Raw genomic sequence first — 27,952 nt, forward strand, 5'->3', positions numbered from 1 at the left:
AATTTCAGTCCATTTTTGACGTTTGTCTAGACGAAACGCAGTGTTACTGCGCTGAAAAAATAATCGTGAAACAGACATTTATTAAAACGGTGTTGCTTTATATATTTTGACTTTTTTGTAGGTATGAAAGTTATTCATAATTTTAATTGTTTTTATTATATCTTTTGTATGAACACTGCAAGATACTGCCACTTTAAGAAATTTCATAAGTTTCAGAACTGTCAAACTTTTTGCGCTCGAGCAACAACAAAACGCAAAATCCAAAATGAAATCGAAGTGGTCTTTTGAAGTCCGCAAATTGTCAGATTTTCAAAATATGAAATAATTTAATAATGATTTACAAGCTGATTGTGTAGTATTTACCAGATGTAATTGAATATATATACCGCTGAAGTGTTTTTGATTGTTACGTGATTATTTTTTTTACAAGCACCGCAGTTGGAGGTTATGAAATAAGAATCGCCCTTTAAAAACATATTTATGTTTAAGCTATACAACAGAATTACGTAAACTATGTCGAGAATACTGCACAATCGCATAAGGTAACCTCTAACCTGTTCTATTACCTGTCACCTTGAAGTTATTTTTACAAACTATTTAACAACAATTTTCTTAATTTTCAGATCGTCATTTACGAAGTCACCAGTATGGTCTTGTGTGGACAAGCGTGCCGTCGCGTTCTCGGTGTGGACGGGGCGCAGCTTGCTTCTCCGGAAGCCTGTAGACACCAGTCATGTTCAGAAGAGGAAGTATGGGATGCTCGTGGCCCGGGCGGTCAGGGGGCTCCTGAAGATCAGATATCTGGTGCTGGGAGGCGCCGTGGGTGGAGGAATGACGTTAAATAAGGTAGGTACAGTTTTATAGATCATAAACATGTTTATTGCACTGGTGTTCCATATATTTGTTGATAATATCTTACTCTTATAAATTGTTTCTGTTCATGTGCTATCTATACAAATTTATTAATTGGGTCTACAAATTCTGTCTTCTAAATCAAAGAGTTAGCTAGAGTCCCTACTCTATAGTTCGTTTTTTTTAGCATTAGAAAGAACTTGCAAGAAGGTAAGCGATTTTGGCAAGTCTTTTAATTGAATAACGCTTTTTAAAAATCAAAATTTAATACTTATGAAAGCAGAAGAATATAAATGATCGTATTAGATTCATAATTGTTACATATTTGCTGTAACTTATTTTTAAAATGTGTTTTTCAATTTCACATCAAGATTGTTTACCTTATTTCTAATGCTAAAAAAAACGAACTATAAGGCATAACTAAAGTCTTGTGATCAAAATGAGTGTTTAGATTCAGAAAATTTATTGCAAACTTTCCATGACATAGTAATGAAAAAAAAATTACTTAAAAACGAGATATAATTTATTATTTGGGGTCATCCATTAATTACGTCACACGTTTAGGGGGTGGGAGGGGGTCAAGAAAATGTGACATATTGTGACATGGGGGAGGGGGGAGACACAAACTTTGTGACGTCACTTTAACTTCATCAGTAACCGAATTTTTTTTTTTTATTATTTTATTCGCTGTACATTTAAATAACTAGTTTTTAAAACGATAATCGTTTTTATTCTTTTTATTTTCTTTCCTAAGCAGTTTTGGGTTATAAAATTACTAATATTTATATCGTCAAAAATATTTTGATAAAATATTAATAATACTTAGGTACTTACTTAATTCGATTTGGCGATTTCGTAGAAAAAATGTGACGTCACACTAGGGGGGAGGGGTTTGCCAAATGTGACCAAATGTGACAAGGGGGGGGGGGGAGGGGTCAAAAAACCTAGAAATTCGTGTGACGTAATTAATGGATGACCCCTTTATCGTATGGTGGTTAGGTGGTTACACACTGGTTAAAAAAATACAATAAGGATTCAAAATTTACAGTTAAGATACAATTAGAAACATTGAAGGCTTTTTGGAAGACACATATAAAGATTGCTAGATTTTGTTTTTATCTATGAATAGTAGTAGTAATATAGCTGGTCAAGCAGATCTTGTCAGTAAAAAAAGGCGCGAAATTCAAATGTTCTATGGGATGATATCCCTTCGCGCCTACATAATTTTAAAATACATAGGGTCGAAGTTATTTAAGAAAATAGCCAAAAAATTACCATTCCCCCCTTTATCTCCGAAACTACTGGGTCTACAATTTTGAAAAAAATACACAAAATAGTTCTTTACCTATAGATGAAAGGAAAACCTATTAGAAATGTGCAGTCAAGCGTGAGTCGGACTTATGTACAGAACCCTAGAAACGCGAGTCCGACTCGCACTTGGCCAGATTTTTTTTTCTATATCTCTACGAATACTCCTAAAAATGACATACATCTTCTTTACAGAAATACATAGAATGGAAGGATGGCCTACCCGACATGGGATGGGTGAATGAGCTGCTACCCGATGAGAAGCAATGGAACCAGTTCACTACAACCCTCCTCAATGCTAAGGAGAAGATCGGGGACAACCTCAATATTGGTGAGGAAATTTTTACTTCTCTATTTTAATATTCTGCTAGGTTTATGAGCTTAATTATGGCTATGGTTGGGTAGTAGTATAACTTCAAGTACTTAGCTCAGTTATTGTAATTATTTATTTATGTAATTTACAGCATTTGTTTCATTTTGGAATTAAATTGAAATAAAAACTAGGTACTAATCTTCTCAAATAAATACAATAGTAGAATATTGCATTGTACTACGCCACAGTTAATTTATGCAAACATCACAGTATCCAATCTTTTTATTTCGTAAAATATGTTGAGAAAAGTAACAAACCTCACTGAAAAAAAAAATCATTTATTCAGATGAAATAAACCCTATTATACAGATTTTTTTTCTTCTGCCTAACTGCAGGGCAGTTTGTTGGCAGAGGGAACTCCTTTAAAACATAGATGGGTAGACTTAGCTAATTGGCCAATTCATTGTTAACTTAAGTACATCTTATTAGCAGTCCTATCCTATCGGTTTTTACAGTTTTTACCTATTTTTTGGCTAGTGTAAAAATTTCCTGCACCTAAAACCCGGTTGTTCATCACTATCACATTTTATCTCTAAATTGGTATGACCCAACACATTATGTCACCGCTTGTGTCCAAGCTAGTTGTTTGCCGGTAGGTGAGCCCCTGATGCTTGTCGCAGATCCGCGTCTGCGCGACGCCGGGCTGGCGCGGGCCGCTGAACTCAGGGAGTGGCTGGCGCAGAGGTATGAGGATGCTGTTGCTGCTGCCGCTGTCAACAACCAGAATAATATCGGTACGTCCTGAGAATAAATAGCATTGATGGTCCAACAAAGTCTACGTAGATTTTGCAGAATGGCTCTTTCAATAAATAAAATGTCTCTAAAATGACCGCTGCTGCTGTTAACATTACCAACCAGTAACAGTAAGTAAACAAGCTATTATGTGTGGTTCTGTCGATTTATGGTGGACCCATACTGGCTGTTATATAACGTTATAATAAAGTGTGACATAGGGTTCCCCCACATATATCGACGCGGAATCGGCAAAATCCGATAGGAAAAAGTTTTGTCCGCGCAATAAGAGCGATAAAGTCGTCGTTCGGCTCGGCTCGCGTCGGTCGGCGCCTGTCGACGCGTCGGCGGCTTTTTCGCTCTGGGGAGACCCATAGACAACATAATGAAACACTATCAATACTATCATGTTATCCCTGTCACAAGATGTTATATAACAACCAGTGTGCGACCACCATAAGATATTTATTATTTATTTAATCGTATGGCAAACATATTGTAAAATAGAAACTAATACAATTAGATGTCTACACTAAGACCATTCAGCAACTTTATGGCTTCGTCGCTCAGGGTGATATGTACATAGATAGGCCAAAAATATACAGGTTAATTATTTAAACATTTATAAACACATTTTAGTAAAAGTTGAATTCGATTTTGACGAAGTATCTGCTTGTGTTAGAAGTAGAGGACCCTTACTAAATATAAATGACCATAAATGCCATAAAATCTAAAGCCAATTTGTCATAAAAGTGCCGACAAATTTTCAATTAATATAATATTGCCCAATTATATAATATTAATATAATTGGGCGAATACTGATGCCAACAAAGGTTGGCATCTCTAATCTCATCTCATCTAAAAATCTAAATCTTGGAGCTATGAATTCAACAACATCTATCACAATCATGATCTTATATTTAGATAAAATTGTTCAATTTCGTCAACAGAACCAGCCCCGAAGATTGTCAACAATCTGCAGAGCAAGCCTGCTCCGGCGGCGACGGGTGGCGGCCGGTCCAGCGACGATCGTACTTATGGTAAGACCGCTCATACTCTAAAGTAAGGACGGTAAGCACGAAGAATTCGTACATTAACCCGCCGTGTCCTATCGCATGCGCTATTGCGCAAACCTAACTAGTAACTGTTGCAAGATCGCTTTTATGTCCAATATTTGAACTTAACCCCTTACTGCATATAATAAAAAATATTTGTTGAAATTTGAACTTTAATAGCTGTCAATAGAGTTAAATATCATATCCGCCATATATGGCTTCGTATGCGGTAAGGGGTTAAAACATTAAAAACTATTTTTTTTCTAGAAAAACGCGTCCATGCCCTTCAAGAGGAAGTCCTAGCGCTCCAAGCTCGCTACCAACGCGAGTTGCAGAGGCTCGAACAAGAAAACAGAGAATTACGACAACAGAATATGCTGCTCAGGCAGGGCAGGCAGCCTCCCGCGAGGAAGATTAAGGTGAGATATGTTAACTAGGTATTTAAAGTCGGACCTAAGTTTTCACGCCAATTGCTGTGTCATTTCAACTGTTGCCATTACACTTTATACTAATACATTGTAACTAACGATTTGAATGGGTCCCGGGACTGAAATAAACGTAAGTATATTTTTGAAGTGAAAACTTCTTTAGCGGCGCTGTGCACTTTGTGTGATGGAGAAAAAATGTTAAACTCGCGACAGCGTAAGACGTCAGACGCCTCGTAAGACGGACACGTGATCTGATCGAAAAACTGTTACAATGTCATTGCGTTTTCACTTCTGCCGGCACTCCCGGAGTGCAACCCGTTTTTTTATTTAATTTATGTTTAGTTTTGCACATCCATGGATATGTATGGGGACTCCCTCTGGTCGCATAACAACTTTTGTCATATTTTAAATTGTCATAACACTTTATGCATAAAATTGTAAGTCATAAAAATCTTCAGTCAGAATTATTCCTGAGCATAACTGGGTTTTTGTCATAAATGAGTTGTCATAATTTTTATAGTCATTAATTTAATTCGCATAAATTTTTAAGTCATATGCTTGATATCCATAATTGTTTTTCGTTCGAAGTATTGCAGTGCACAGTATTAATATAGACATAAAAAGTTAAGTCATATATTTATAGTGGTTGTTTTTTTCATAAAGTTTCAAAAGTTGAAAAATTTTTGTAATCAAAGCATGAATAATAAATATGTATGGTTGTGAGCAACCTATGAATCAAATATTACTTTAGTCATAAATGTCATAATTGTAACCACACGAGGAGATCGAAGGAGAGGAGCCCCCTCCAGTAGGAGAAACGGTTTTATAAAAGAAACTAATCATAATAGGTAGGTTAGGTTCGTTAGGTTTCTTTAGATGCCCGAAGGGCAAAATTTTTGGATTCAAAGCATGAATAATAAATATGTATGGTTGTGAGCAACCTATGAATCAAATATTACTTTAGTCATAAATGTCATAATTGTAACCACACGAGGAGATCGAAGGAGAGGAGCCCCCTCCAGTAGGAGAAACGGTTTTATAAAAGAAACTAATCATAATAGGTAGGTTAGGTTCGTTAGGTTTCTTTAGATGCCCGAAGGGCAAACTATAAGTGTTTGGACGGATATTAGGGAAAAGGTTTTTTTCGAGGAGTTGTTGAGAGGCTAAAATTATGTAAACCATTATGGTTGAAAATTATTATGCCACAAAACGTTATACGTAGAAACATTATAAGTATCGATAACTATGCTTTTAGCTGGTATGACATTTGATTCATTATAATCAAAACCTATATGCACAAAAAATATATGACAACTGCTGAGTATGTCATCAAATATTATGGCTAAAAATGTATGACACATAATAATATGACTTTTAATTTGTATGCGCAATGATGATTATGACACAAGTTGTTATGCGCATCAAAGATATGACCTAAACTTGTATGCAACCCAATATGGATCCATATGTATGCATTGTTATTGCCAAGTCGTTGCAAACTTAGCGTGGTAGGAGTTTAAAAAGCCCTCTTATGAACTACTTCAGCATCTATAATGTTGATTGTGGTCCAAATCTACAACACTTAAAGCATTTGATTGTTTTTGCGCTCAATATCGACATGTACACAGAGGTCCTCAAGGAGCTGTTAGACTGAAACGTGGGGCCGCTTTGGCAGCACTTAAAACATGTGATATTTTTGTAATTGGTCCAAATTTGTAGCAGTTATAACATTTCGTTTTTTAGCGCTCCCTAATCGACATGTACTCTGCCGTCCTCGACGAGCTGTCAGGCTGGGACGCCGGCGAGACCGACCGCCTGCCGCGCGTGGTGGTGGTCGGCGACCAGTCTGCAGGGAAGACTTCGGTTCTGGAGATGATCGCTCAGGCGAGGATATTCCCCCGCGGAGCCGGAGAGATGTGCACAAGGTATGATTACACAATCTTCTAGTGTCTAGCTGTCAGGCTGGGACGCCGGTGAGACCGACCGCCTGCCGTGCGTGGTGGTGGTCGGCGACCAGTCTGCAGGGAAGACTTCGGTTCTGGAGATGATCGCTCAGGCGAGGATATTCCCCCGCGGAGCCGGAGAGATGTGCACAAGGTATGATTACACAATCTTCTAGTGTCTAGCTGTCAGGCTGGGACGCCGGTGAGACCGACCGCCTGCCGTGCGTTTTGGTGGTCGGCGACCAGTCTGCAGGGAAGACTTCGGTTCTGGAGATGATCGCTCAGGCGAGGATATTCCCCCGCGGAGCCGGAGAGATGTGCACAAGGTATGATTACACAATCTTCTAGTGTCTAGCTGTCAGGCTGGGACGCCGGCGAGACCGACCGCCTGCCGCGCGTGGTGGTGGTCGGCGACCAGTCTGCAGGGAAGACTTCGGTTCTGGAGATGATCGCTCAGGCGAGGATATTCCCCCGCGGAGCCGGAGAGATGTGCACAAGGTATGATTACACAATCTTCTAGTGTCTAGCTGTCAGGCTGGGACGCCGGTGAGACCGACCGCCTGCCGTGCGTTTTGGTGGTCGGCGACCAGTCTGCAGGGAAGACTTCGGTTCTGGAGATGATCGCTCAGGCGAGGATATTCCCGAGGGGAGCCGGAGAGATGTGCACAAGGTATGATTACACAATCTTCTAGTGTCTAGCTGTCAGGCTGGGACGCCGGTGAAACCGACCGCCTCCCGTGCGTGGTGGTGGTCGGAGACCAGTCTGCAGGGAAGACTTCGGTTCTGGAGATGATCGCTCAGGCGAGGATATTCCCCCGCGGAGCCGGAGAGATGTGCACAAGGTATGATTACACAATCTTCTAGTGTCTAGCTGTCAGGCTGGGACGCCGGTGAGACCGACCGCCTGCCGTGCGTTTTGGTGGTCGGCGACCAGTCTGCAGGGAAGACTTCGGTTCCGGAGATGATCGCTCAGGCGAGGATATTCCCGAGGGGAGCCGGAGAGATGTGCACAAGGTATGATTACACAATCTTCTAGTGTCTAGCTGTCAGGCTGGGACGCCGGTGAAACCGACCGCCTCCCGTGCGTGGTGGTGGTCGGAGACCAGTCTGCAGGGAAGACTTCGGTTCTGGAGATGATCGCTCAGGCGAGGATATTCCCGAGGGGAGCCGGAGAGATGTGCACAAGGTATGATTACACAATCTTCTAGTGTCTAGCTGTCAGGCTGGGACGCCGGTGAGACCGACCGCCTGCCGTGCGTGGTGGTGGTCGGCGACCAGTCTGCAGGGAAGACTTCGGTTCTGGAGATGATCGCTCAGGCGAGGATATTCCCGAGGGGAGCCGGAGAGATGTGCACAAGGTATGATTACACAATCTTCTAGTGTCTAGCTGTCAGGCTGGGACGCCGGTGAAACCGACCGCCTCCCGTGCGTGGTGGTGGTCGGAGACCAGTCTGCAGGGAAGACTTCGGTTCTGGAGATGATCGCTCAGGCGAGGATATTCCCGAGGGGAGCCGGAGAGATGTGCACAAGGTATGATTACACAATCTTCTAGTGTCTAGCTGTCAGGCTGGGACGCCGGTGAGACCGACCGCCTCCCGTGCGTGGTGGTGGTCGGAGACCAGTCTGCAGGGAAGACGGTTCTGGAGATGATCGCTCAGGCGAGGATATTCCCCCGCGGAGCCGGAGTGATGTGCACAGGTATGACCTTAGTCTATAAAACAATACAGTCATTCGACGAAGCCGTCTAGATAGGGCAATCGTGCGGGGTGCGAGGGGCGAAGGGGTGGGTCGCGTGCTGCATACATCGCCATTGTTAGTAGCTCGGTACTACTTACAGGGCTAACGTGTCTTATAGTAAGTCAAGTCTTGGGCAGTTGTGTAAAAGTCTGTGTCAAGTTGACAACCCTACTGTGTTCTTGTGCGGCATTTCTGCAAACATCAAAGGCGTCGGTCCACTGTTACTTTTTACACTGTGGTATGACAATGGTTTATTATTAAAGACTAGCTACTGCCCGTGCCTTGTCTGCGAAAAATTAATACTTCCAAATCCCACTTTCATACTAAATTCCATTCTGGTGATTCAGGAATGTTTTTCTAAAAAAAAACTCATGTAAAGTAGTTCAGCAGTTTATTCTACTTTCACATTTGTTATATTAATATAAATTAGCGGACATCCTGAAACCTGCTAACATCCCACAATGCCTGAAGACTCGCCTCTTTAACCAATGTGTCCTGCCTACCATGACCTATGGTGCCGAGACATGGACGCTCACTAAGGGGGCTGTGCATAAAATCCGCGTAGCACAGAGAGCCATGGAGCGCGCCATGCTCGGTATCAAGCTTCAAGATCGAGTAAGGAATGTCGAGATCCGTCGCCGCACCAAGGTGCACGACGTGGGTTTCGTCATTACCAATCTAAAATGGAATTGGGCGGGACATGTTGCTAGGCAGAGTGATGGCAGGTGGACTAAAATGTTAACAGAATGGTGGCCGCTTTCAAATGAAAGAAGCGCCTGGCGTCCGTTGGCTCGTTGGGTGGACGACATCCGGAAAATTGCGGGTCACTTCTGGATGAGATTAGCTCAGGACCGGGACAAGTGGCGTACTAGAAGAGAGGCCTATGCTCAGCAGTGGGCGATAAAGGGCTGATATGATGATGATATGATGATATTAATATATTAGCTGTGTTCTTTTATTAAAACTTGTGTGACAGAGACAACATAATACACTATAAATACTATCACGTTGTCCCTGTCACGATGTTATATAACGTCATATAACTGGCAGCGTAGGAGCACCATTAATCGAAAAGAACACCACCTTAGTAGCTTAGGGTGATATTCCATCTGTCCAATTTTTTTGTCCAATGTCATTGCCTCTCACTCTCTCATTAAAGCAAAATGTGAGACGCAATACACGTTGGACAAAGAAATTGGATAGGTGCGAAATACCATACCACCCTTACAGCCTGAAGTTGATACTGATTTTGTTTCAGAGCCCCAGTGAAGGTGACCCTATCCGAAGGTCCGTACCACGTCGCTCAGTTCAGAGACTCGGCGCGCGAATTCGATCTCAACAAGGAGTCAGATCTCGCAGATCTCAGGAAGTAAGTACATTCTACACATTCAAGGCTGGTTGAAAGAGTTATAGTTCGTAGGTTTCTAATAGAGCCCGACGGCTAATCCTATTGTCTATTGTTAAGTAAAAGCGCTCGTGCCACGTGCCACAACCACCTGCATAAACTGGTTACTGAGTGCCGGCGAGTCGAATGCTACAGAACCAGTCTAAAATGTGTCATCGAGATGCGTAACAAAGGCGCGTTATCGGAGAGCGCACCTACACTGGTTTTTTGAGCGTTGGACTAGCCCGCGCTCAGGTGCCAAATATAATAATTAAGACCCTTTTTTGCATGTAAATAGCACGTGCGGTTTTACTTAACAATAGACAATAGGATTAGCCGTCGAGCTCTATTAAAAACCTACGAACTATACAATCGATGAACTGCCCCACGTAACTTAGCACAGATAAGGTAAACGTACTAGTGCTCGACATGCTAATGCCCAAAAGATGACACCTTGCTGTCACCTCTATTGACAATGACTTAAGTTTCAAGATGACATGTACTTGGACCGCGTCGAGCACCAGTACGTTTACCTTACATAGGAATTCCTTGAAGTTTGTTTAGGAAGATAGGATTATGATAATGAAAAAACCCCTCTGAAGCCTTATCGTTCTCGGAGGCAGAGGGGGGGAATATCAAGTATATGGCGATTTCAATTATGGAACAAATAAAACGATTTAATTGGTTTTTGTTCAAGTCGCGTAGCCTTTCAAATTGTTGCATATATTCTAGTTATTGGGTTGGGCGCCGCCGTGGCCTTTGCCTAGAGGCAAAGAGAATTTGAAATAGAGAGTTACTGTCATAGTAAATCATGTAGCTACAGTACATTTTCTGCCATCTGTCGACGGACGATTAAAACTGTTAGAACGCCATTTGACTTTGATCATAATTCTTTCACTGATATGTGTTAAATATTAATATATACGCCATCTACTCGAGAATAGGCTGAAGGTTATGGCCCCATCGCTCGAAAAGATTGCACCATACCTTTGGCCTATAGTCGAGTAGATGGCGTTAATATTAATATTTAATAAGTTAACACTTGTCAGTTAAAGAATAAGGATCAAAGTCAAATCGCGTTTTAACAGTTTTAGTGGCTGATGTGTGAAAATGAAAAAAAAAAGATGGCAGTAAATTCACAGTGGCTACATAATATACTTTGACAATCCGTCTCTAATATTTGAAGACATCGGTTTGAATGCGTTGTTGGGCACTAAAGGCCTTGTCAAAGTGACCGGTATAAATGACATCTATTAAGTTAGTAATAATAGTGATTGTTTGTCTGAATATGCACGTGAAAGCAGCAATTCCTTTTTCTCAACAGAGAAGTGGAGCTGCGAATGCGTAACAGCGTCCGCGGAGGCCGCACAGTTTCCACCGAAGTCATATCCATGTCTGTCAAAGGGCCCGGTATACAGCGGATGGTTCTGGTCGATCTGCCTGGCGTTATTTCAGTAAGTAACTAAAAAGTTTTTGGCAAAAATTTCATTTTTGGTACAAGCTTTTATCGCTGACTCTACTTTTCTTACGATAGACAACTAATACTCATCGAGACAATTCTAAAAACCCCTAACACAATTAGGTTGCGTTGTTTCATCACAGAGTTCCTATGGCTACCTCCTGTCTCCATCATCAGATCAGCTCGCTGGTACCATAATATTGCATTGTCATCCGATTTATACATGCATGCAAAATTTTAGCTCAATCGGAAATCGCGAAGTGGATCAAATTTAACTTGCAAGATTTGATTGCAGAACGACAGACAACGGAACAGGTGAAACTAAATAAAAGCTTGTAAAAAGTAAATAAGTTTTTGGCAAAAATTTCATTTTTGGTACAAGCTTTTATCGCCGACTGTACTTTTTTTTCCACAGGCAACTAATACTCATCGAGGCAATTCTAAAAACCCCAAACACAATTAGGTTTCGTTGTTTTATCACAGAGTTCCTATGGCCACCTCCGGTCTCCATCATCAGATCAGCTCGATGACACCATAATATTGCATTGTCACCCGACTTACGTATGTATGCAAAATTTCAGCTCAATCGGAAACCGGGAAGTGGATCAAATTTAACTTGCAAGATTTGATTACACACAGACAGACAGACAGACAACGGTCAGGTGAAACTAAATAAAAGCTTGTAAAAAGACACAGTTCGAAAGAAAATTCGAAAGTTATGTAGTAATTTCCTGACATCGGCGATTTGTTTTCTAAATAAATAATCTTGTTCTTAAAAGATTACCGGCTATCTTCAAACACTATGATTCTTTTTTAAATTATGAGATGTGGTTTTTTTTTCAGACGCAAACAGTGGATATGGCTTCAGATACTAGAGACGCTATCAAACAAATGAGCAAACAGTACATGGAGAACCCAAACGCTATCATATTGTGTATACAGGTAATATTATAAAATGTATACAATATGCAGGTTCAACTTTCATTAGCCAGATTCTAAATTGTTTTTTAATCAGAAGCTAGAGTAAAAAAGACTATAAATAATGTGTATCAGTAAGTTATAAGTCTTAATTATTTTTTCTCTATATGTATTGATTATTATACTAAAATATATGATATTCTATTCTAAAAAGGCTTTATAGTAACTAAAAAATGACAATGGCAGCGTCTGTTAAATAAACAAATGTTATTTTATGATATTTTTCAGGATGGGTCGGTAGACGCCGAGCGAAGCAACGTGACCGACCTAGTCTCATCCTGTGACCCGTCGGGCAAGAGGACCATCTTCGTTCTCACTAAAGTGGATCTGGCTGAGGAAAACCTCGCTAATCCGAACAGAGTAAGTTACTTTCATTTATTATCTCTTTAAGAAGAAAATATATGATTTCTTCATGCTATAATCATTTTCATGAATTATGACACTACAATGATTGAAAAGAATATTTGGTACGCAAGTCTAACAACTGGTTTGAAATACACCACTTAATTTTCGTCACGCTTTAAAAATTTCATGATGAAGTGGACTTACATTTGACTACCGTTAGTCTAACAAGTAATAATCAATTTAAATACAATTAAGATTTGACAAGATAAGTGCTTTGCAGCCAGTTCAAATAGGTTTCGCGTTCGCGTTTTGGATTTAACCGGTTCTGAGCCGTAAACTTACTGTTTCTACTCCTGGTCTACCAATGATTTCTTTTTTCAGATCCGTCGTATCCTCGAAGGCAAACTGTTCCCAATGAAGGCTCTCGGCTACTACGCCGTGGTTACAGGTCGCAGTAGAAAAGATGACTCCATTCAGAGCATCAGAGAGTACGAGGAGAGGTTCTTCCGGTCTTCCAAGTTATTCAAGTAAGTACAAATCCATGTGTCAAGATAAAAATTTACTACGTTTTTTTTTTCGTAAATCGCCTCCTCAAAAATCAAAGTCCGTTAAAATATAGCATATGACATGATACAGATACACATAAATACATCCATACATAGACAACAAAAACCATAACCCTTCCCGTAGTCGGGAAAAAAATTTTTTAGTCGTTTTCTAGAAAGATAATTTTTTTTTTATTAGCCTGTGCTTTTTTAAAACAAAACACAGTGAATCCTTGAAAGCTTAAAGGGTCAATAACGCGCGTCGCGTGTAACAGGAGCGCCCATAGGCTGCGGTGGCCGCTTAAAATTAGTCGGGTCAAGAAATTGCTATAACAATCTATTCCTTTTCAGAGACGGCCTGGTCACCCCATCCCAAGTGACGACCCGCAACCTGTCTCTAGCCGTAGCAGACTGTTTCTGGCGAATGGTCCGCGCCTCTGTAGAACAGCAGGCTGACGCTTTCAAGGCCATGAGGTTCAATCTTGAGACGGAGTGGAAGAATACTTTCCCTAGGTAAGACTTAACAAACCTCACCCCATCCCAAGTGACGACCCGCAACCTGTCTCTAGCCGTAGCAGACTGTTTCTGGCGAATGGTCTGCGCCTCTGTAGAACAGCAGGCTGACGCTTTCAAGGCCATGAGGTTCAACCTTGAGACGGAGTGGAAGAATACTTTCCCTAGGTAAGACTTTACAAACCTCACCCCATCCCAAGTGACAACCCGCAACCTTTCTCTAGCCGTGGCTGACTGTTTCTGGCGAATGGTCCGCGCTTCTGTGGAACAGCAGGCTGATGCTTTCAAATCCATGAGGTTCAAACTTGAGACGGAGTGGAAGTATACCCTCCCTAGGAAACGTTTTTTCACTACTCCAAAGTCGTTGACACTCTTCGGAAACCAATCCCAATTAATTAACCCGCTTATTCAGATTCAGATTCAGATGTTTTATTGGTAAAAGGCAATCATTTTACAAGTCAATAAATATATGTACAATATCCAACTGTTATTTTACATTTCAGGTATTTGCTGATTAATTATTATTACATATTGATATTAATATTATATATTCATAAAACTTAGCAACCTCTTACAAACCTGTGTTAAATTTTGTCTATTTCTAACTAGCGAAAATGTCACAATGACTAATAGGGACAACGATTATCAACGGTGAACGGCCACGATGTCCAAAACGGCTTTCCTAGACTTCAAACGTCTAAAAAGTCTTCTATTTCAGACAACGCGAGCTAGACCGCGACGAGCTCTTCGAGCGCGCTCGCGCCGAGCTCCTCGACCAGTCCGCCGAGCTGTCCGCCATCCCGGCCGCCGCCTGGGAGAAACGGCTGACTAGCGCCCTCTGGGCCACTGCCGCTGGAAAGGTGTTCAATGGGATATACCTGCCCAGCGCTGCGGCAGCTCAGGAGGACGTTGGTAAGCATATTTTAAAGATGGAGAGAACTCATTTTCACTGCTCGATTATCATCCGATTTTTAAAAATGGTGGTCAACAAATGTGTACGCTGTTTGGTATAATTGGTGGCCCATGAGGGGAAGAAACAGCAGTCTGTAACTAGGGACAAGAATCCGTAGATCTAACACCGGTCACTGCCATGGAATAACGGCTCAACAGCGCCCTCTGGACTACTGCTTCGGGCAAGGTGTTCAATGGGATATATCTGCGTAGCGTTACAGCGGCTCAAGAAGACGTTGCTAATGTATATTTTAAAGATATATTAAGAGAAATCATTTTCACATTGGCAACCCCCCGGAAACCCTCACGTAATGTATCCCAAGTCCATTGACGCCCCCTAATATCAAAAACTATGCAAAAAAATAGATTTAAAGAATTTTTACTCCATCCTTATTTTATTAAACATACAGCCATTTAGATTTAGTTGCTCTCGAAGCTTATCTTATGCCTAGATATAGCTGCCTGTAGTCTCCGTAGCTCAAAGCAATTATACCTTGATATTCTAGGTCTGTATCTAGAGCTAGTCAGAGCAAATAGCGCTCGACGCAATCAGATCAAGAAACCAGACGAGCAGAAAACAACCAAGAAGTCGAAAGAGAGAAACGAAGCGAAAGAAAGAGACGACGATCGTGATCGTGAGTCCTATCCTTTCCTAATCCTTCTCCTCTACCATAAATGTTATTTTTAGTCTGTCAAACAACTTTGTCAGTAAAAAAGGCGCGAATTTCAAATTTTCTATGGGGCGATAACCGTTCAAGCCTATATTTTTTAAATTTGGTGGCCATTTGACACCTCTCTCCTCTCTCCTCTCCTGAAGAATTGTTTTAAACAGTGGCTTTTTTTAACCGATTTCTAAAAGGAGGAGTTTCTTAATTCGCCGGGATCTTTTTACTCCTATATTCCCCGATTTCTCGACGAAGGGAAAGAAATGGTATAATTAAACAGTTGGCCCCGTGGTCGTCAGGTTAGGAATAGGAACTCATAATTTGCTTTCTGGATCAAAGCGCCATTTGGTGAAGTGGAACTTCTAAAGATTATCATAAAATAGCATTTTAGCAGTGGTGGATTTGCCCAGTATATGAGGTGTGCAATAAAGAGTATTGTATTGTATTGTATTGTATAGGGTGGCGTGGTGGTGTGGTGGTAGATATAGGGGCGGCAGTCTATACGATGGGCGCTGAGAAAGATCGGCTAGTACCATCGCCCACAATGTTAACTGTCCATCGGTGGACCTTATGCCTTTTGTAATAAGGGTCCACCGATGCACAGTTAAGAGTGTTGCTGTTTGTAGAAGTATATACATATTACCAAAGGGCCTAGGGCGGCCAACTCTGCAAATCCGCCACTGCATGTTAGACTGTTTGAAAAAGACGATTGTTCTTTAAAAAAAAAATACCTATAATGAAAATTACGTTCTCAAGCAAAAGGTACACATTGTCGCTTGTCATAAAGACGCTCTGACGGGTTATTCGTATAAAGATACGAGCAAATTTCGTCCTTATGGTATGCGACAAAGTGGTACCTTTAAGATAAAGATAAAAGATAAAAAATAGTTTATTCAAGTAGGCATATTACAATGCGCTTATGAACGTCAAATAAACCTTTACCGGCTCCAACCGTACACCTCTGCCCCGAGAAGATTTAAATCCCCCCTCAATTGGAGGAGGGTATCCCAATATGGGACCGGCAACAAACTCGGCGGGACATATCTTTTCAAAACATTATTACATCTTATAATTAACATGCATTACGAGTAATTAAGAAAAATACAATTTAAATTACTATAGAATTCATGCAATTATACTCAGTGAGTACATAACTTTATACAAATACGTAGCTCTTTCAGAAAACATATCAAATTTTTACAAAAGGAAAAGAAAATAAAATCAATAAAAGAAATGAGAATACATATTATATGAATCTGACTGATTGTTATGAGATGCTTTCATACAATTTGATGTGCATTCTTACCTGAGCTGAGTCACCTTTAACTCTACACATAATACAATGCTTTTAATTGCTACTTGTCGTTATTACAGTTTCTGGTTTGGACCATGCATGTTTGTCTGTCAAGTAGTCTTCGACTCTGTAATAAGCCTTCAACATCAATGACTTTTTTGAGTAATTCTTAAGAGCTGGAAAGGGTAATCTTAAAGCATCCTCAGGTAACTTGTTATAAAAATGAATGCATTGCCCAACGAATGACTTCTGTACTTTACGAACACGAAACTTTCTGATAGCAAGATTGTTTTTATTTCTAGTATTATAGTTATGGACATCAGAATTCTTTGTGAAGGAGTCTAGATTCTTAACAACATAAATAATACTATCATATATGTATTGTGAAGCTACAGTTAAAATATTAATTTCTTTAAAAAGTTCTCTTAATGATTCACGCACCCTTAAATTATATATAGAACGAATGGCTCTCTTTTGTAAGACAAATATAGTCTGTATGTCAGCTGCTTTGCCCCAAACCAGAATACCATATGACATTGCACTATGAAAATAACTATAATAAACAAGGCGAGCTGTTTCAACATTAGTCAATTGTCTAATTCTCCTCACAGCGTAAGCGGCCGAACTTAATTTGTTTGCTAGTGTTCTTATATGAGGACTCCATTGTAGATTTTTGTCCAATGTTAAACCAAGAAACAGTGCTTTATCTACCGTCTCTAAGCATTTTTTTAGAAAACGTCACAATGCCTCTTTAAATGAACCTACACGTTTGTAAGAGAGTAAATAACTGTAAATAACCCTATATCCAACCTATCCTACCCGTTCCCAGACAAACTGGTGTCCAAACAGATCAAGGTAAAGCGACCTATCGACCCTGCAGCGCTCGGCTCTGACATATGGATCGACCCCTACGATATAGACGCCAGTGAGACCATCGTCTTTATATATACGTAGCGTAGTTCTGTACCTACATCTAGATAAAGTCAAACAGATCGAGTTAAAGCACCCTAGCGACCTTGCAGCGCTAGGCTCTGAGTCCTGGATCGAACCCTACGATATAGACGCCAGTGAGATTACCAAATGATGTCGTAATTTGTAGCTCGTAGCCTAGTTTTTGAGATTCCTATAAATATTTTATATAGTGAAAGTAGTATTAGGGTTTCACATCCGAATGAGAGATAACGAAATAAAATGTTCAACACATCTATTGTATAAAACCTCGTGTCTGACTCGTAAGTTATTCAAGGTCAAATTATAATTCTTACTTTCAATAACTTTATTTCTATTTAGTGTAGATAATAATTTAATCTGTACATACTACCTGACTTTAATTCAGGCATAAATATTTTCTATATACATATGGGGCATTATTTATGAAAAGAGACCTTATTGTCGATGGCGCTTACGTCGCACAGCGTCGTGCGGCATTGTATTTATATCGGAGCATCGTTAATAATGGCGGAAGCTCCATCGACAATAACGTCCCTTTTCATAGATAACGTCACATATGTTTCTAATTTATATTTTTAGGTATTTTATATGATTACCTGGTTAAAAATTAAGGTAAAGTGTGTGTGTCACCGTCAGAAACAAATTTTTATCGTTTTCTTTCTATACTCCTCAGACAAATTCAACACGTCAGTTGACATAAAGCTTCGCGAGTGGGCTGAGACGGAGCTGCCCATACAATCCATCCAAGCCGGCTTGGACGCGCTCAGGGAAGAGTTTGAGGAAGTCATGTCCAAAGGGGGCGAGGGGGACCCCGTGTTCGATGCGCTAAGAAAGGTACAATCCATACTTTCATACTTAATATTATAAATGCGAACGTGTGTCTGTCTGTTACCTCTTCACGCTTTAACTGTTGAACCGACTTGATATGTTGAACCGACATAAAATTTGTTATAAATAAATAATAAATAAATTTCTTTTATTTCAGGCAAAGTCCATAGTAACATAATTATACACACATTAAAATTACAATAACTTCATGGTAATATTTATTAGTGCATAAATTACAATTAAGTACAAATAAAATAGACATTCAATTACAAAATAGTTTGGTATAGAGATAGTTTGCGTCCCTAGAAAGGACATAGAATAGTTTTTATCCCAGAAATCGTCCGTTAAGGGGGTGAAAAGAAGGGTGGAAATTTGTATATCATCATTTTCATTTTCCTCGCGTTATCCCGGCATTTTGCCACGGCTCATGGGAGCCTGGGGTCCGTTTGACAATTAATCCCGAGGATTGGCGTAAGCACTAGTTTTTACGAAAGCAACTGCCATCTGACCTTCCAACCCAGAGGGTAAACTAGGCCTTATTGGGGATTGGGGCCCTTCGTCGTTCGATTGGGGATTAGTCCGGTATCCTCACGATGTTTTCTTTCACTGAAAAGCGACTGGTAATTATCAAACGATATTTCGTACATAAGTTTCGAAAAACTCATTGGTGTGAGCCGGGGTCTGAACCCGCGACCTCCGGATTGCAAGTCGCACGCTGTTACCGCTAGGCCACCAGCGCTTTTTTTTTCTTAAGTAGGGAATAAAACTCAATATTCTAATTACTAATTCCACGCAGAAGTCGCGGTCAAAAGCTAGTGCCATATAAAGTAAGGACCCGCGATTTCCTATATTTATCGCTTATTTTAGTAAATACAGGGAAGTAGAGTCAGACCGAGACAAGTCTGCAACGATTTTGATAGCACACGTAGTGCAAGTGTTATTTTAAACGTCAAACTTCAAGTCCACAAAAATCAGCTATGTAATAGGTCCCAAAATCTACAATGCCATCCCAAATGAGATACAAAACGTAGAAAATAATAACTCATTTTACAGGAAATTAAAGAAATGGTTAATTAATAATGCATTTTATGATATTCGTGAATTCTGTGACATTTAATTTTAATTTTAATTTACCTACTTTAAATTTATTGTTATTTATTATTCTATTTAATCTGACATTGTATGATTTGAATGTTTTCATTTTTCCCATTATCAATGATGGAAAATGTAATTAATAATAAGTGCTAATCTTATCTTTAAAATGTTTTGACGTGTAATGTATCCGTGCATTTACGAAATAAAGAAATATGAAATATGAAATTATGACGTATAAAAAACACTTGCACTGTGTGTGCTATCTAAATCGTTGTAGACTTATGTTGGTCTAACTCTAATAAAATCAACTTACGTTAGAGTACGGCAAACAACATTCTTATTTATGTGTTTTATAATTGTTATTTATTTTATAGGAAGCCGTGGAGCAAGCACTAATGAGACATCGGTGGGAGGACCGGGCGCAAGATGTGAGTCTATGTATATTTAAATATATCTAATAGTCTTCAGCTACCGCACAGTGTTGCCACAAATTGTTCAGACAATTGACCCAATAAATTACAGGGAATTATGATATCAAGAATACCAAGTGAAATAGGCACCAGGGGCCAGTTTCTCAAAAGCTTGTAACTTGTAATACAAGTGCAAGTCCCTTTCTAACTAAAGCTGTCAAAAACTGTGAGAAACGGGCCCCAGTGCTTCCCTTTCGCTTGTTCTTTCGTAATCGCCTTACATGGCGACCGCGACAAGAATCCAGTACACCTACGATATTACTTAAGTACAGCTTGTATAAAGCACTTAATAATAATAAATAAATTTTGATTCCCTTGAGAGTTTCGAAATATACGTTTTTTGCGTTTGATTTTTCTAACCTTCAGGGGACCATAGACCTAATTGTATATGGTCTTAATTTCAACTCGATATCTACACGCGTTTCCGAGATAAAGGGTCTTAACAGACAGCTAGATGGACGGACGGACGGGCAACAAAGTGATCCTATAAGGGTTCCGTTTTTTCCTTTTGAGGTACGGAACCCTAAAGAGCGAAAAATGTATGTTTTTTTTGGTAGTTTAGAGTAAACATCGTTTTGGTTATAGGTGCTTCGAGTTCTCCAACTGAACGCCCTTCAGGATCGTTGTGTGGGGTCTCGAAGCGACTGGGATAACGCCGTGGCACTCATGGAACAGGCCCTAAGGGATCAGCTTCATGCTACAGATAAGGAACTTACGGCACTCACAGGTATAGTCAGAGTTTGGGCTGATTTAGACGGCGCGCGAACTCACATGCGATTTTAGTTACATTGCGGACTGTTGGTTACGTCCAATTCAACCGACCGATCAAAACCCGCAACGTAATGAAACTCGCATGCGAGTTCTCGCATCGTCTTAAGGAGCCCTTAGATGCGTCTAAATACTTTTCACTGTCTTGTTTTTTGTCCCCAAAAAATGTGACGGAGTGGAGTTTTTTGTATAGATTGAATTTTTTTTTTCAAGAGAATTCTAATCTACAGCTAGGAAGACATGCTATAGCGCTCAATTTTTTTTATTTAATAAATGACAAAAACAGAAGCGTGACAGAGTGGTCAGAAACATGACAACGAATAAAATTTAGACCCAGTTAATCCACCGAGCGAAACGAGGTCTTATAGTCTACGGCACTTTAATTTTTATAGCGTAGATTCAGGTCCCTATACTACCATTTGTTTTCAGGTCCCGGTTTTAAAGACCGCTGGTTGTACTGGCAGTACCCCAGCGACGAGCAGAATCGTCGAGCAGAGGTCCGAGCAGAACTAGAGCGGCTCGGCTCGGCGCGACCTACTTTAGCGTACGATGAGCTGGTTGCCGTGAGGGATAACCTGAGGAGACGCGGCGTGGAGGTGGACAATGATTATATTAGAGAAACTTGGAAACCTGTGTATCTCAAGTAAGTAATAATACTCATATTAAACATAATACATCCGCACAATTCCTAAAAACACACATAGAAGCTCAACTTACACCATTTATTAGAAAGTAGCGTTAGCACGATTCAGACCACGCAGTAGCGCCATCTAGCAAATGTAGGAAGTGTTGTTAGTCAAAGAGGCATCATCTGGTTCTTTTTCTTGGTAGTGCTTAATGCTATCTCTATCATGCTCTTTAAAGATAGCATAATTTATTAAGTCCGAGCAGAACTAGAGCGGCTCGGCTCGGCGCGACCTACTTTAGCGTACGATGAGCTGGTTGCCGTGAGGGATAACCTGAGGAGACGCGGCGTGGAGGTGGACAATGATTATATTAGAGAAACTTGGAAACCTGTTTACTTGAAGTAAGTTGAATGAATTATTTCCACGTCCACAGATTCCCAATACTACAGATTTCCAATACTACAGATTCCCAATTCTATAGCTTCCCAATACTACATAATTCCAATCCTACAGATTCCCAACATGACTGACTCCCAATACTACAGGTTTCCAATACGACTGATTCCCAATACTACAGATTTTGAATACTACAGAATTCCAACACTACAGATTTCGAATACTACAGAATTCCAATACTACATATTCCCATACTATAGATTCCCAACCCATCTTAGCAGATTTTTCATGATTAGCACCTAGGTAGGTACCTAATAAAAATGTTAGGCTAAATTAAAAAGGGATTTTCGATCGTCCCCAGTTTTCCTTACTGATTTACAAAACAACAGTTTTATTCTAATAATGTATTTAATATTATAATGTTCTAACTTAAAACTATCTCTTCAATTAACAAATTCAATTTTAATTTAACTGTACAGTCGTCAAAGCAAACACTTTTGTACATTGCTTGCACTTGTAAGCAAAGAGAATGTATGATTTAATATTTTTGCTTGAAAATTATAACGTTTGCGTATTGTACAGAACAACAGTAAAATATGTAAATAAATATTGCCTGTCATTCTAATTCATGATGGCAAACAAGCACACGGGCCATCTGTAGGTAAGCGGTTATCGTAGCCTAAAGACGTTTACGGTATCGAAAATCTATTAAATAGGACATTAGTTAAAATAGGATTAGGAATCTGTAGACATGGAAATCTGTAGAATTAGGAATCTGTTGACATGGAAATCTGTAGAATAAGGAATCTGTTGACATGAAAATCTATAGAATTAAGAATCTGTATAATTAGGAATATGTAGACATGGAAATCTGTAGAATTGGGAATCTGTACACATAGGAATGTGTAGAAATAGGAATCTGTAGACATGGGAATCTGGAAAAGAAATCTGTAGAATTGGGAACAATTCAGTTGAATTACCTACGTCTACAATGACAAACATTTTCACTTGTAATTGTAACACAGCAAATTCACAATATTCTTTAAAAACACACTTACTTACTGAAACTCAATTTATATCGTTAACACGATTCAGTACGTGCTACGGCGCCATCTACCGTCAAATCTAGAAACTAAAGTATATAGTGCCCACTCAAAATGTAAGGGAGACTCTTCTCTTTCCGCACAGACACTATATTGTGTTTCTATTACTCGTAGTAGTTTATAATCTTCGCCAATCTTCGCTTCCCTCGCCTGCCCATATGACACTCTGCAGGCAAATCCCTGTTTCCTGGCCTGTGTCATAATGTACTATTTGTTCCAGAAATTTCCTTCAACGCGCGCAGACGAGAGCTAGAGATTGTAAGAAGAGCTTCTACTTGTACAGTCAACAGAACGGCAATGGAGTAAGTTGACTTTTTATTTATACAAATACTTTTATAATTTATTTTAGGGATCGCTAGCCTTTTACTGCTATACGACCTCGCTTACTCTCGGCCGTCTACTTCACACTTTGCAAACTAACGCTTATTTCCTACCATTTGTCGTGTTACGTTATCAATAATTCCATCCATTGTTGCTTCTAACATTAATTTATAGGACAGTATGTACTAATAGCTGAAATATAGAAAAAATACACTAATTCAGTTTTTTTTAGTTGCGTGATGTACTTATATTCCGCTTGTAAATACACATATCTAAAGTGTCATTCTATGAAACTTGCTAACTATGTAAACAAACCGCCATATTGAAATTGTCTCCGAATGATGAATTTACTAGTGACTTTTAGACAAATAACTCTTTGCACTCAAAGCTTTGCAATGGCAAAGATAAGACCGAGAATGGGAAAAAGTCTGGAGTTTATAAGCTTACCTGTGACGATTGCAATAAAGTGTATGTGGGGCAAACGGGCCGTAATTTCACTACTAGGTATAAAGAGCATGTTGCGTCATATAGACATAACCATCCAGAGAAGTCCAATTTTGCAAAGCACTTATTAGATACAGGTCTCACTTTATCTGAGAATAATTCTTTTGATATTTTACACGTTTGCGAAAAGGGATTGCGTTTGGGTGTTCTGGAACAACTGGAAATAATTAGGTACAACAATAGGGGCATGATTCTTAACGAACAATTGAATGTTGCGTCATCGCCTTTATTACGATTTTTTCCATCTCACTCACACTTGCACAGTAGGGGGAGTGGTCAAGGTATAAATATGGCCGACCATTCTAGACAGGTCATTCCGTTGCCGGGCGTTAGACCGTCAACAACTCCTGAGGATGCCTCGTAGAGAGGCGAAACACGTGTCGAGGATTATTCTTTTGGTGGTGGTTTGTTATATTTATTTGCGTATTTATTTTTGCGGTGGGAGGGTGGGAATATTAATTGCATGTAAAAATACGCAAGTAAGTATAACGGGTTAGCACTGATTGACTAGCACGTTATCTTTTCGCGGATTAGCAAAGTAATATTTTGGTTTTAATTAGTGACTTTTGTTTACATAGTAAGCAAGTTCCATAGAATGACACTTTAAGAATCGCTTGTCATTTCATGCACATCTCATTTTAGCTGCAAAGGACTAGCGGAGTAAGTAATCTTATTCATGTCATTATATAAACTATTAGTGCACTTATATATAAAATAAAAAAAAATATAAAAAATTCGTTTATTAAAAGAAAGAAGATAAAATTACATAACTAGCTCAGTGATCCCACACTAGGCTAAGCCTGTGTCGTGGTGACCGCTCTACAGAATCCTCTAAACTAAAGTGCTTGGGTATATACATTGTATGCGAAGAAAAAGAAAAAAGAAATGCACCAATATATCTTGCCTAATATTGACTTTGATCCTTGTTCTTTCACTGATATGTATTAAAATTATTAAATGTCGAAAAGTGTCGCCATCGTCACGAGATGGCAGTACTGTGGCTACAAAAATTACTTTGACATTCCGCCTCTATACTAAATTCTCTTCGGTTTTTGTATCAATTTTGTATACAAGGGCCATTTTATATAAAGTTGTCCCCTACACTTTTTTTCAAATTTGGGATTTTTTATGTAAGTACTCTTTAAATAAAAGTAAACTTTAAATAAAATGGCTCACAAATCACACTCCGGCCCAACAAAATTAGTGTCTGGGAAATAAAAACAAGGTTTCCAAGTCTTATAACCATACGTCGGACTCCAGCGGGCATTTTCGTGGCATGTCAGAATGATAGGTAAGGTTCGCAAATCAATCAATTCACTTTCGAGTATTTGTACTTAGTATTTGGTACCTAGTATTCATAATATCAGTTTATAGTATTCAATTTATAGTATTCCAAATATCATAGCAACTAACTGCGTTATTTATAAACGTACTTGGACTACACATAAGTCAAAATGACGCATGTCAGCTATTTATTTGTTTTTTAAGTGGCCACTTCAGTGGGCTATCAGTCATCACTTCAAAGAGTATTTACACATTAAAGATGAATAAATGATAACGGGTAACTAATTTAATTAACTATGTTACGAATACAAATACTAGGTACATTATAATACTCGTAAGTTAAGATTTTTTTGTAAACCTTACCTTGCCCTCAAACTGCCCCCTATAGTCCGACGTTTGCTTATAACAGTTATAACACCAATTTTCTCATGGAAAACTCTACTCTCGCAGAAGGAATGCTGCGAAGTGGTGATGTTCTGGCGCATCCAACAAACTCTCCGCACCACCGCCAACGCGCTCCGACAACAACTCGGCAACAGAGAAGCGGCGCGGCTCGACAGAGAGCTAAGAGAAGTGCTCGACGAGGTAAGCTTTATACAAACTGTATCCGTACCAGTCACTGACAGTCAATATGCGAGTACGAGCGAGATGCATAGAAAATAAATTAAGGTTACCAGTGCCAAACTGGTGGTAGCCACACTGTAGTTAAGTAATATCGTAGAATCCCAGGCATCCCATGGCTGGCCAGCCAGGGTGACGCCTGAGTGGCTTTTAGTGGGTACACCTCCTCTCCCCTTCTCAGTAGGAGAGGACGGCTGCAGGAGGGAGTGCCACATATCCCCCAATGGCTCCCCAGGCCGGGGGAATGCGTAACGCATTTTACCACTCCGTCAACAAAAAAAGGTATACTGCGCGGTCGCCATGTAAGGCGATTACAAAAGAACGAGTGAAAGAGAAGTACTGGTGCCTATCTCACTTGATATCATAATTCCCTGTGATTTTTTTGGGTCAACTGTCTGAACAATTTGTCAGTGTGGTGAAATAGGCGTCTAGGCGAGGTAAACTCAAGTCATAAGTCAAGAAGGAATGCTGCGAAGTGGTGATGTAGCAACTAGGCAACAGAAGCGGCCCGGCTCGACCGAGAACTAAGAGAAGTACTCGACGAGGTAAGTAGGTGCTGGAGCTAAGTAACATCGCAGGTATACTGGAGTCTTGTCGCGGTCGCCATGTAAGGCGATTTTTAAAGAACAAGTGACGGGGAAGTACTGGTGCCTATCTCACTTTATCGTCGAGAAGTACTCGACGAGGTCAGTTCGAACGGAGTCGTCTAAGCTAACTCTGCAACGGCCTGACAGCGAAAAAATATGGCATCGCCACTATAAATCATAGTAATATTTCCGTAGGAATTTTCATACTCAGTCGCTTACCAAGTCGGTAATAAAGTAGTTTAAACGGACCCTAAAAATATATTTTTCTGTTTTCCGTGCGGAAAGCGTCAACTTTCGGTAACTAAACGGAGTTGCTGCTTGCCGGCTCCTTCGAACATAAAAATTGTATACAAACCTCAGATCACATCTTTGTCGACCTCAGATCACACCTTTGTCGACCTCAGCTTTGCCTCGGCTGACAATTACGTGTGATCTTAGTAATATACTATTTATTTTCTACGTGTTTGAGCCAATCCAGCGCAATCCACCAACGGAGCGGCAGCTGACGTTTAGCTTTATTATACATCTCCATTTCCAGATAAATAAATTAAGTATGTTTCTTTCACAGATGGCAGCAGATCCTGAACTCAAGAAGAAACTACTCTCCGGCAGAAGAGTAGAGTTAGCAGAAGAATTAAGTAAGTTTCTTTTTTTACCAAACCTGAGAATTATCTGAGAATAGAAATCAATCTGAGAATAATCATCAGAATCACAGAAGTAACTAAGCGCGTATGGAGTCCAGTATGATACGATAGATCATTTCTGTTGCTGTCTATATATTAGTCTGTCAAGCCATTTCCGTCAGTAGAAAAGAGCGCGAAATTTAAAAAATGTAGGCGCTAAAGGTTATCGTCCCATAGAAAATTTAAATTTCGGGCCTTTTTCTACTGACAAAGTTGTTTCACCGGCTATAAGATTATTTTACTAACAACAAAATAATCTTCTAAGAAAAAGTGTAAAACTTAACCAACACAAAATTGTAACACTAATTTATTTACCTATATGTCTCCGCCGATTTTCTTTAAGAACATTCTTAACATAAAATCCTTTTTATTTTCAGAACGAGTCCGACAAGTCCAAGAGCGACTAGAAGAGTTCATAGAGGCTTTGAACAAAGAGAAATAGATGTAATATAATGTATATTGTAGTTACACCAGGGCTGCGTTTAGTAGGCAGACAAATGTTAGAATAGACGTGCAAACTCCAAAAGCTCTTTGTTGCTTCCTATTATCCTATTATATAGTATTAGCCCTACTTATTACGTTAGATGAAGTTTAAATCATTTTCAATCGGAATAGATATGCATTTCTTTTCCCTCTTCATACTTATTAAACGATTGTTATTACAGCATAACAATTTTGACTTTGCATGTCTATTATATTATATTGTCTGTGGTAGAGGCATTACGGTTGTATAGGAAAGTCACTTATAGTAATAGGGACTATTAACCGGTAAATCTCATCATGTTGATTGTATATTTTTACCATTTAATGATCTATGTCACCGTTTAGTCATCCATTCTAAATATCATATTTCAAAAACTGTGTATTTAATTTTTTTAATACCGGCAAAGGTCCCTGGAAAACTGTTAAGATTAAGAAACATTAAATATAATTTTGATTGTATATTTTTACCATTCGATCATCTTCATCTACGAGTATGTCACCGTTTAGAGTCATTCATTCTAAATACCATATTTTAAAAACAACGTATTATTTATGTTTTTTTAAATACCGGCAAGGGTCCCTGAAAACGAATATGTATGATATACTTTATATCTCCTTCATTGCTGATTATATATAAAATCAAATATGAGTTTATCACACAAATATATG

General features: G+C 39.5%; 1 protein-coding gene across 1 annotated transcript; it reads left to right on the forward strand.

The window, feature by feature from the left end:
• The first annotated feature begins 241 nt into the window (after window positions 1-241).
• Window positions 242-27,913, forward strand: LOC134801886 (dynamin-like 120 kDa protein, mitochondrial). The gene is made up of 22 exons (XM_063774539.1): window positions 242-542; window positions 624-846; window positions 2,356-2,491; window positions 3,130-3,267; window positions 4,217-4,306; window positions 4,589-4,740; window positions 6,493-6,674; window positions 9,688-9,798; window positions 11,138-11,267; window positions 12,116-12,214; window positions 12,479-12,610; window positions 12,977-13,122; window positions 13,492-13,653; window positions 14,372-14,565; window positions 18,188-18,348; window positions 19,812-19,865; window positions 20,493-20,634; window positions 21,105-21,318; window positions 23,021-23,102; window positions 25,360-25,494; window positions 26,686-26,755; window positions 27,178-27,913. The coding sequence occupies exons 1-22, from the start codon at window positions 514-516 to the stop codon at window positions 27,240-27,242; spliced, it is 2,847 nt and encodes a 948-aa protein (XP_063630609.1). The 5' UTR covers window positions 242-513; the 3' UTR covers window positions 27,243-27,913.
• The last annotated feature ends 39 nt before the right edge of the window (window positions 27,914-27,952 follow it).

Source organism: Cydia splendana, chromosome 23, assembly GCF_910591565.1.
Source record: "Cydia splendana chromosome 23, ilCydSple1.2, whole genome shotgun sequence".
Taxonomy (NCBI): domain Eukaryota; kingdom Metazoa; phylum Arthropoda; class Insecta; order Lepidoptera; family Tortricidae; genus Cydia; species Cydia splendana.

Excerpts from the sequence above, each read along its gene's own strand:
- LOC134801886 (XM_063774539.1), top strand. The coding sequence starts at position 514 with ATGTCGAGAATACTGCACAATCGCATAAG. Across the intron at positions 14,566-18,187 it reads GGCAGCTCAGGAGGACGTTG|ACAAATTCAACACGTCAGTT; the intron begins GTAAGCATATTT and ends TATACTCCTCAG. Across the intron at positions 20,635-21,104 it reads GGAACTTACGGCACTCACAG|GTCCCGGTTTTAAAGACCGC; the intron begins GTATAGTCAGAG and ends ATTTGTTTTCAG.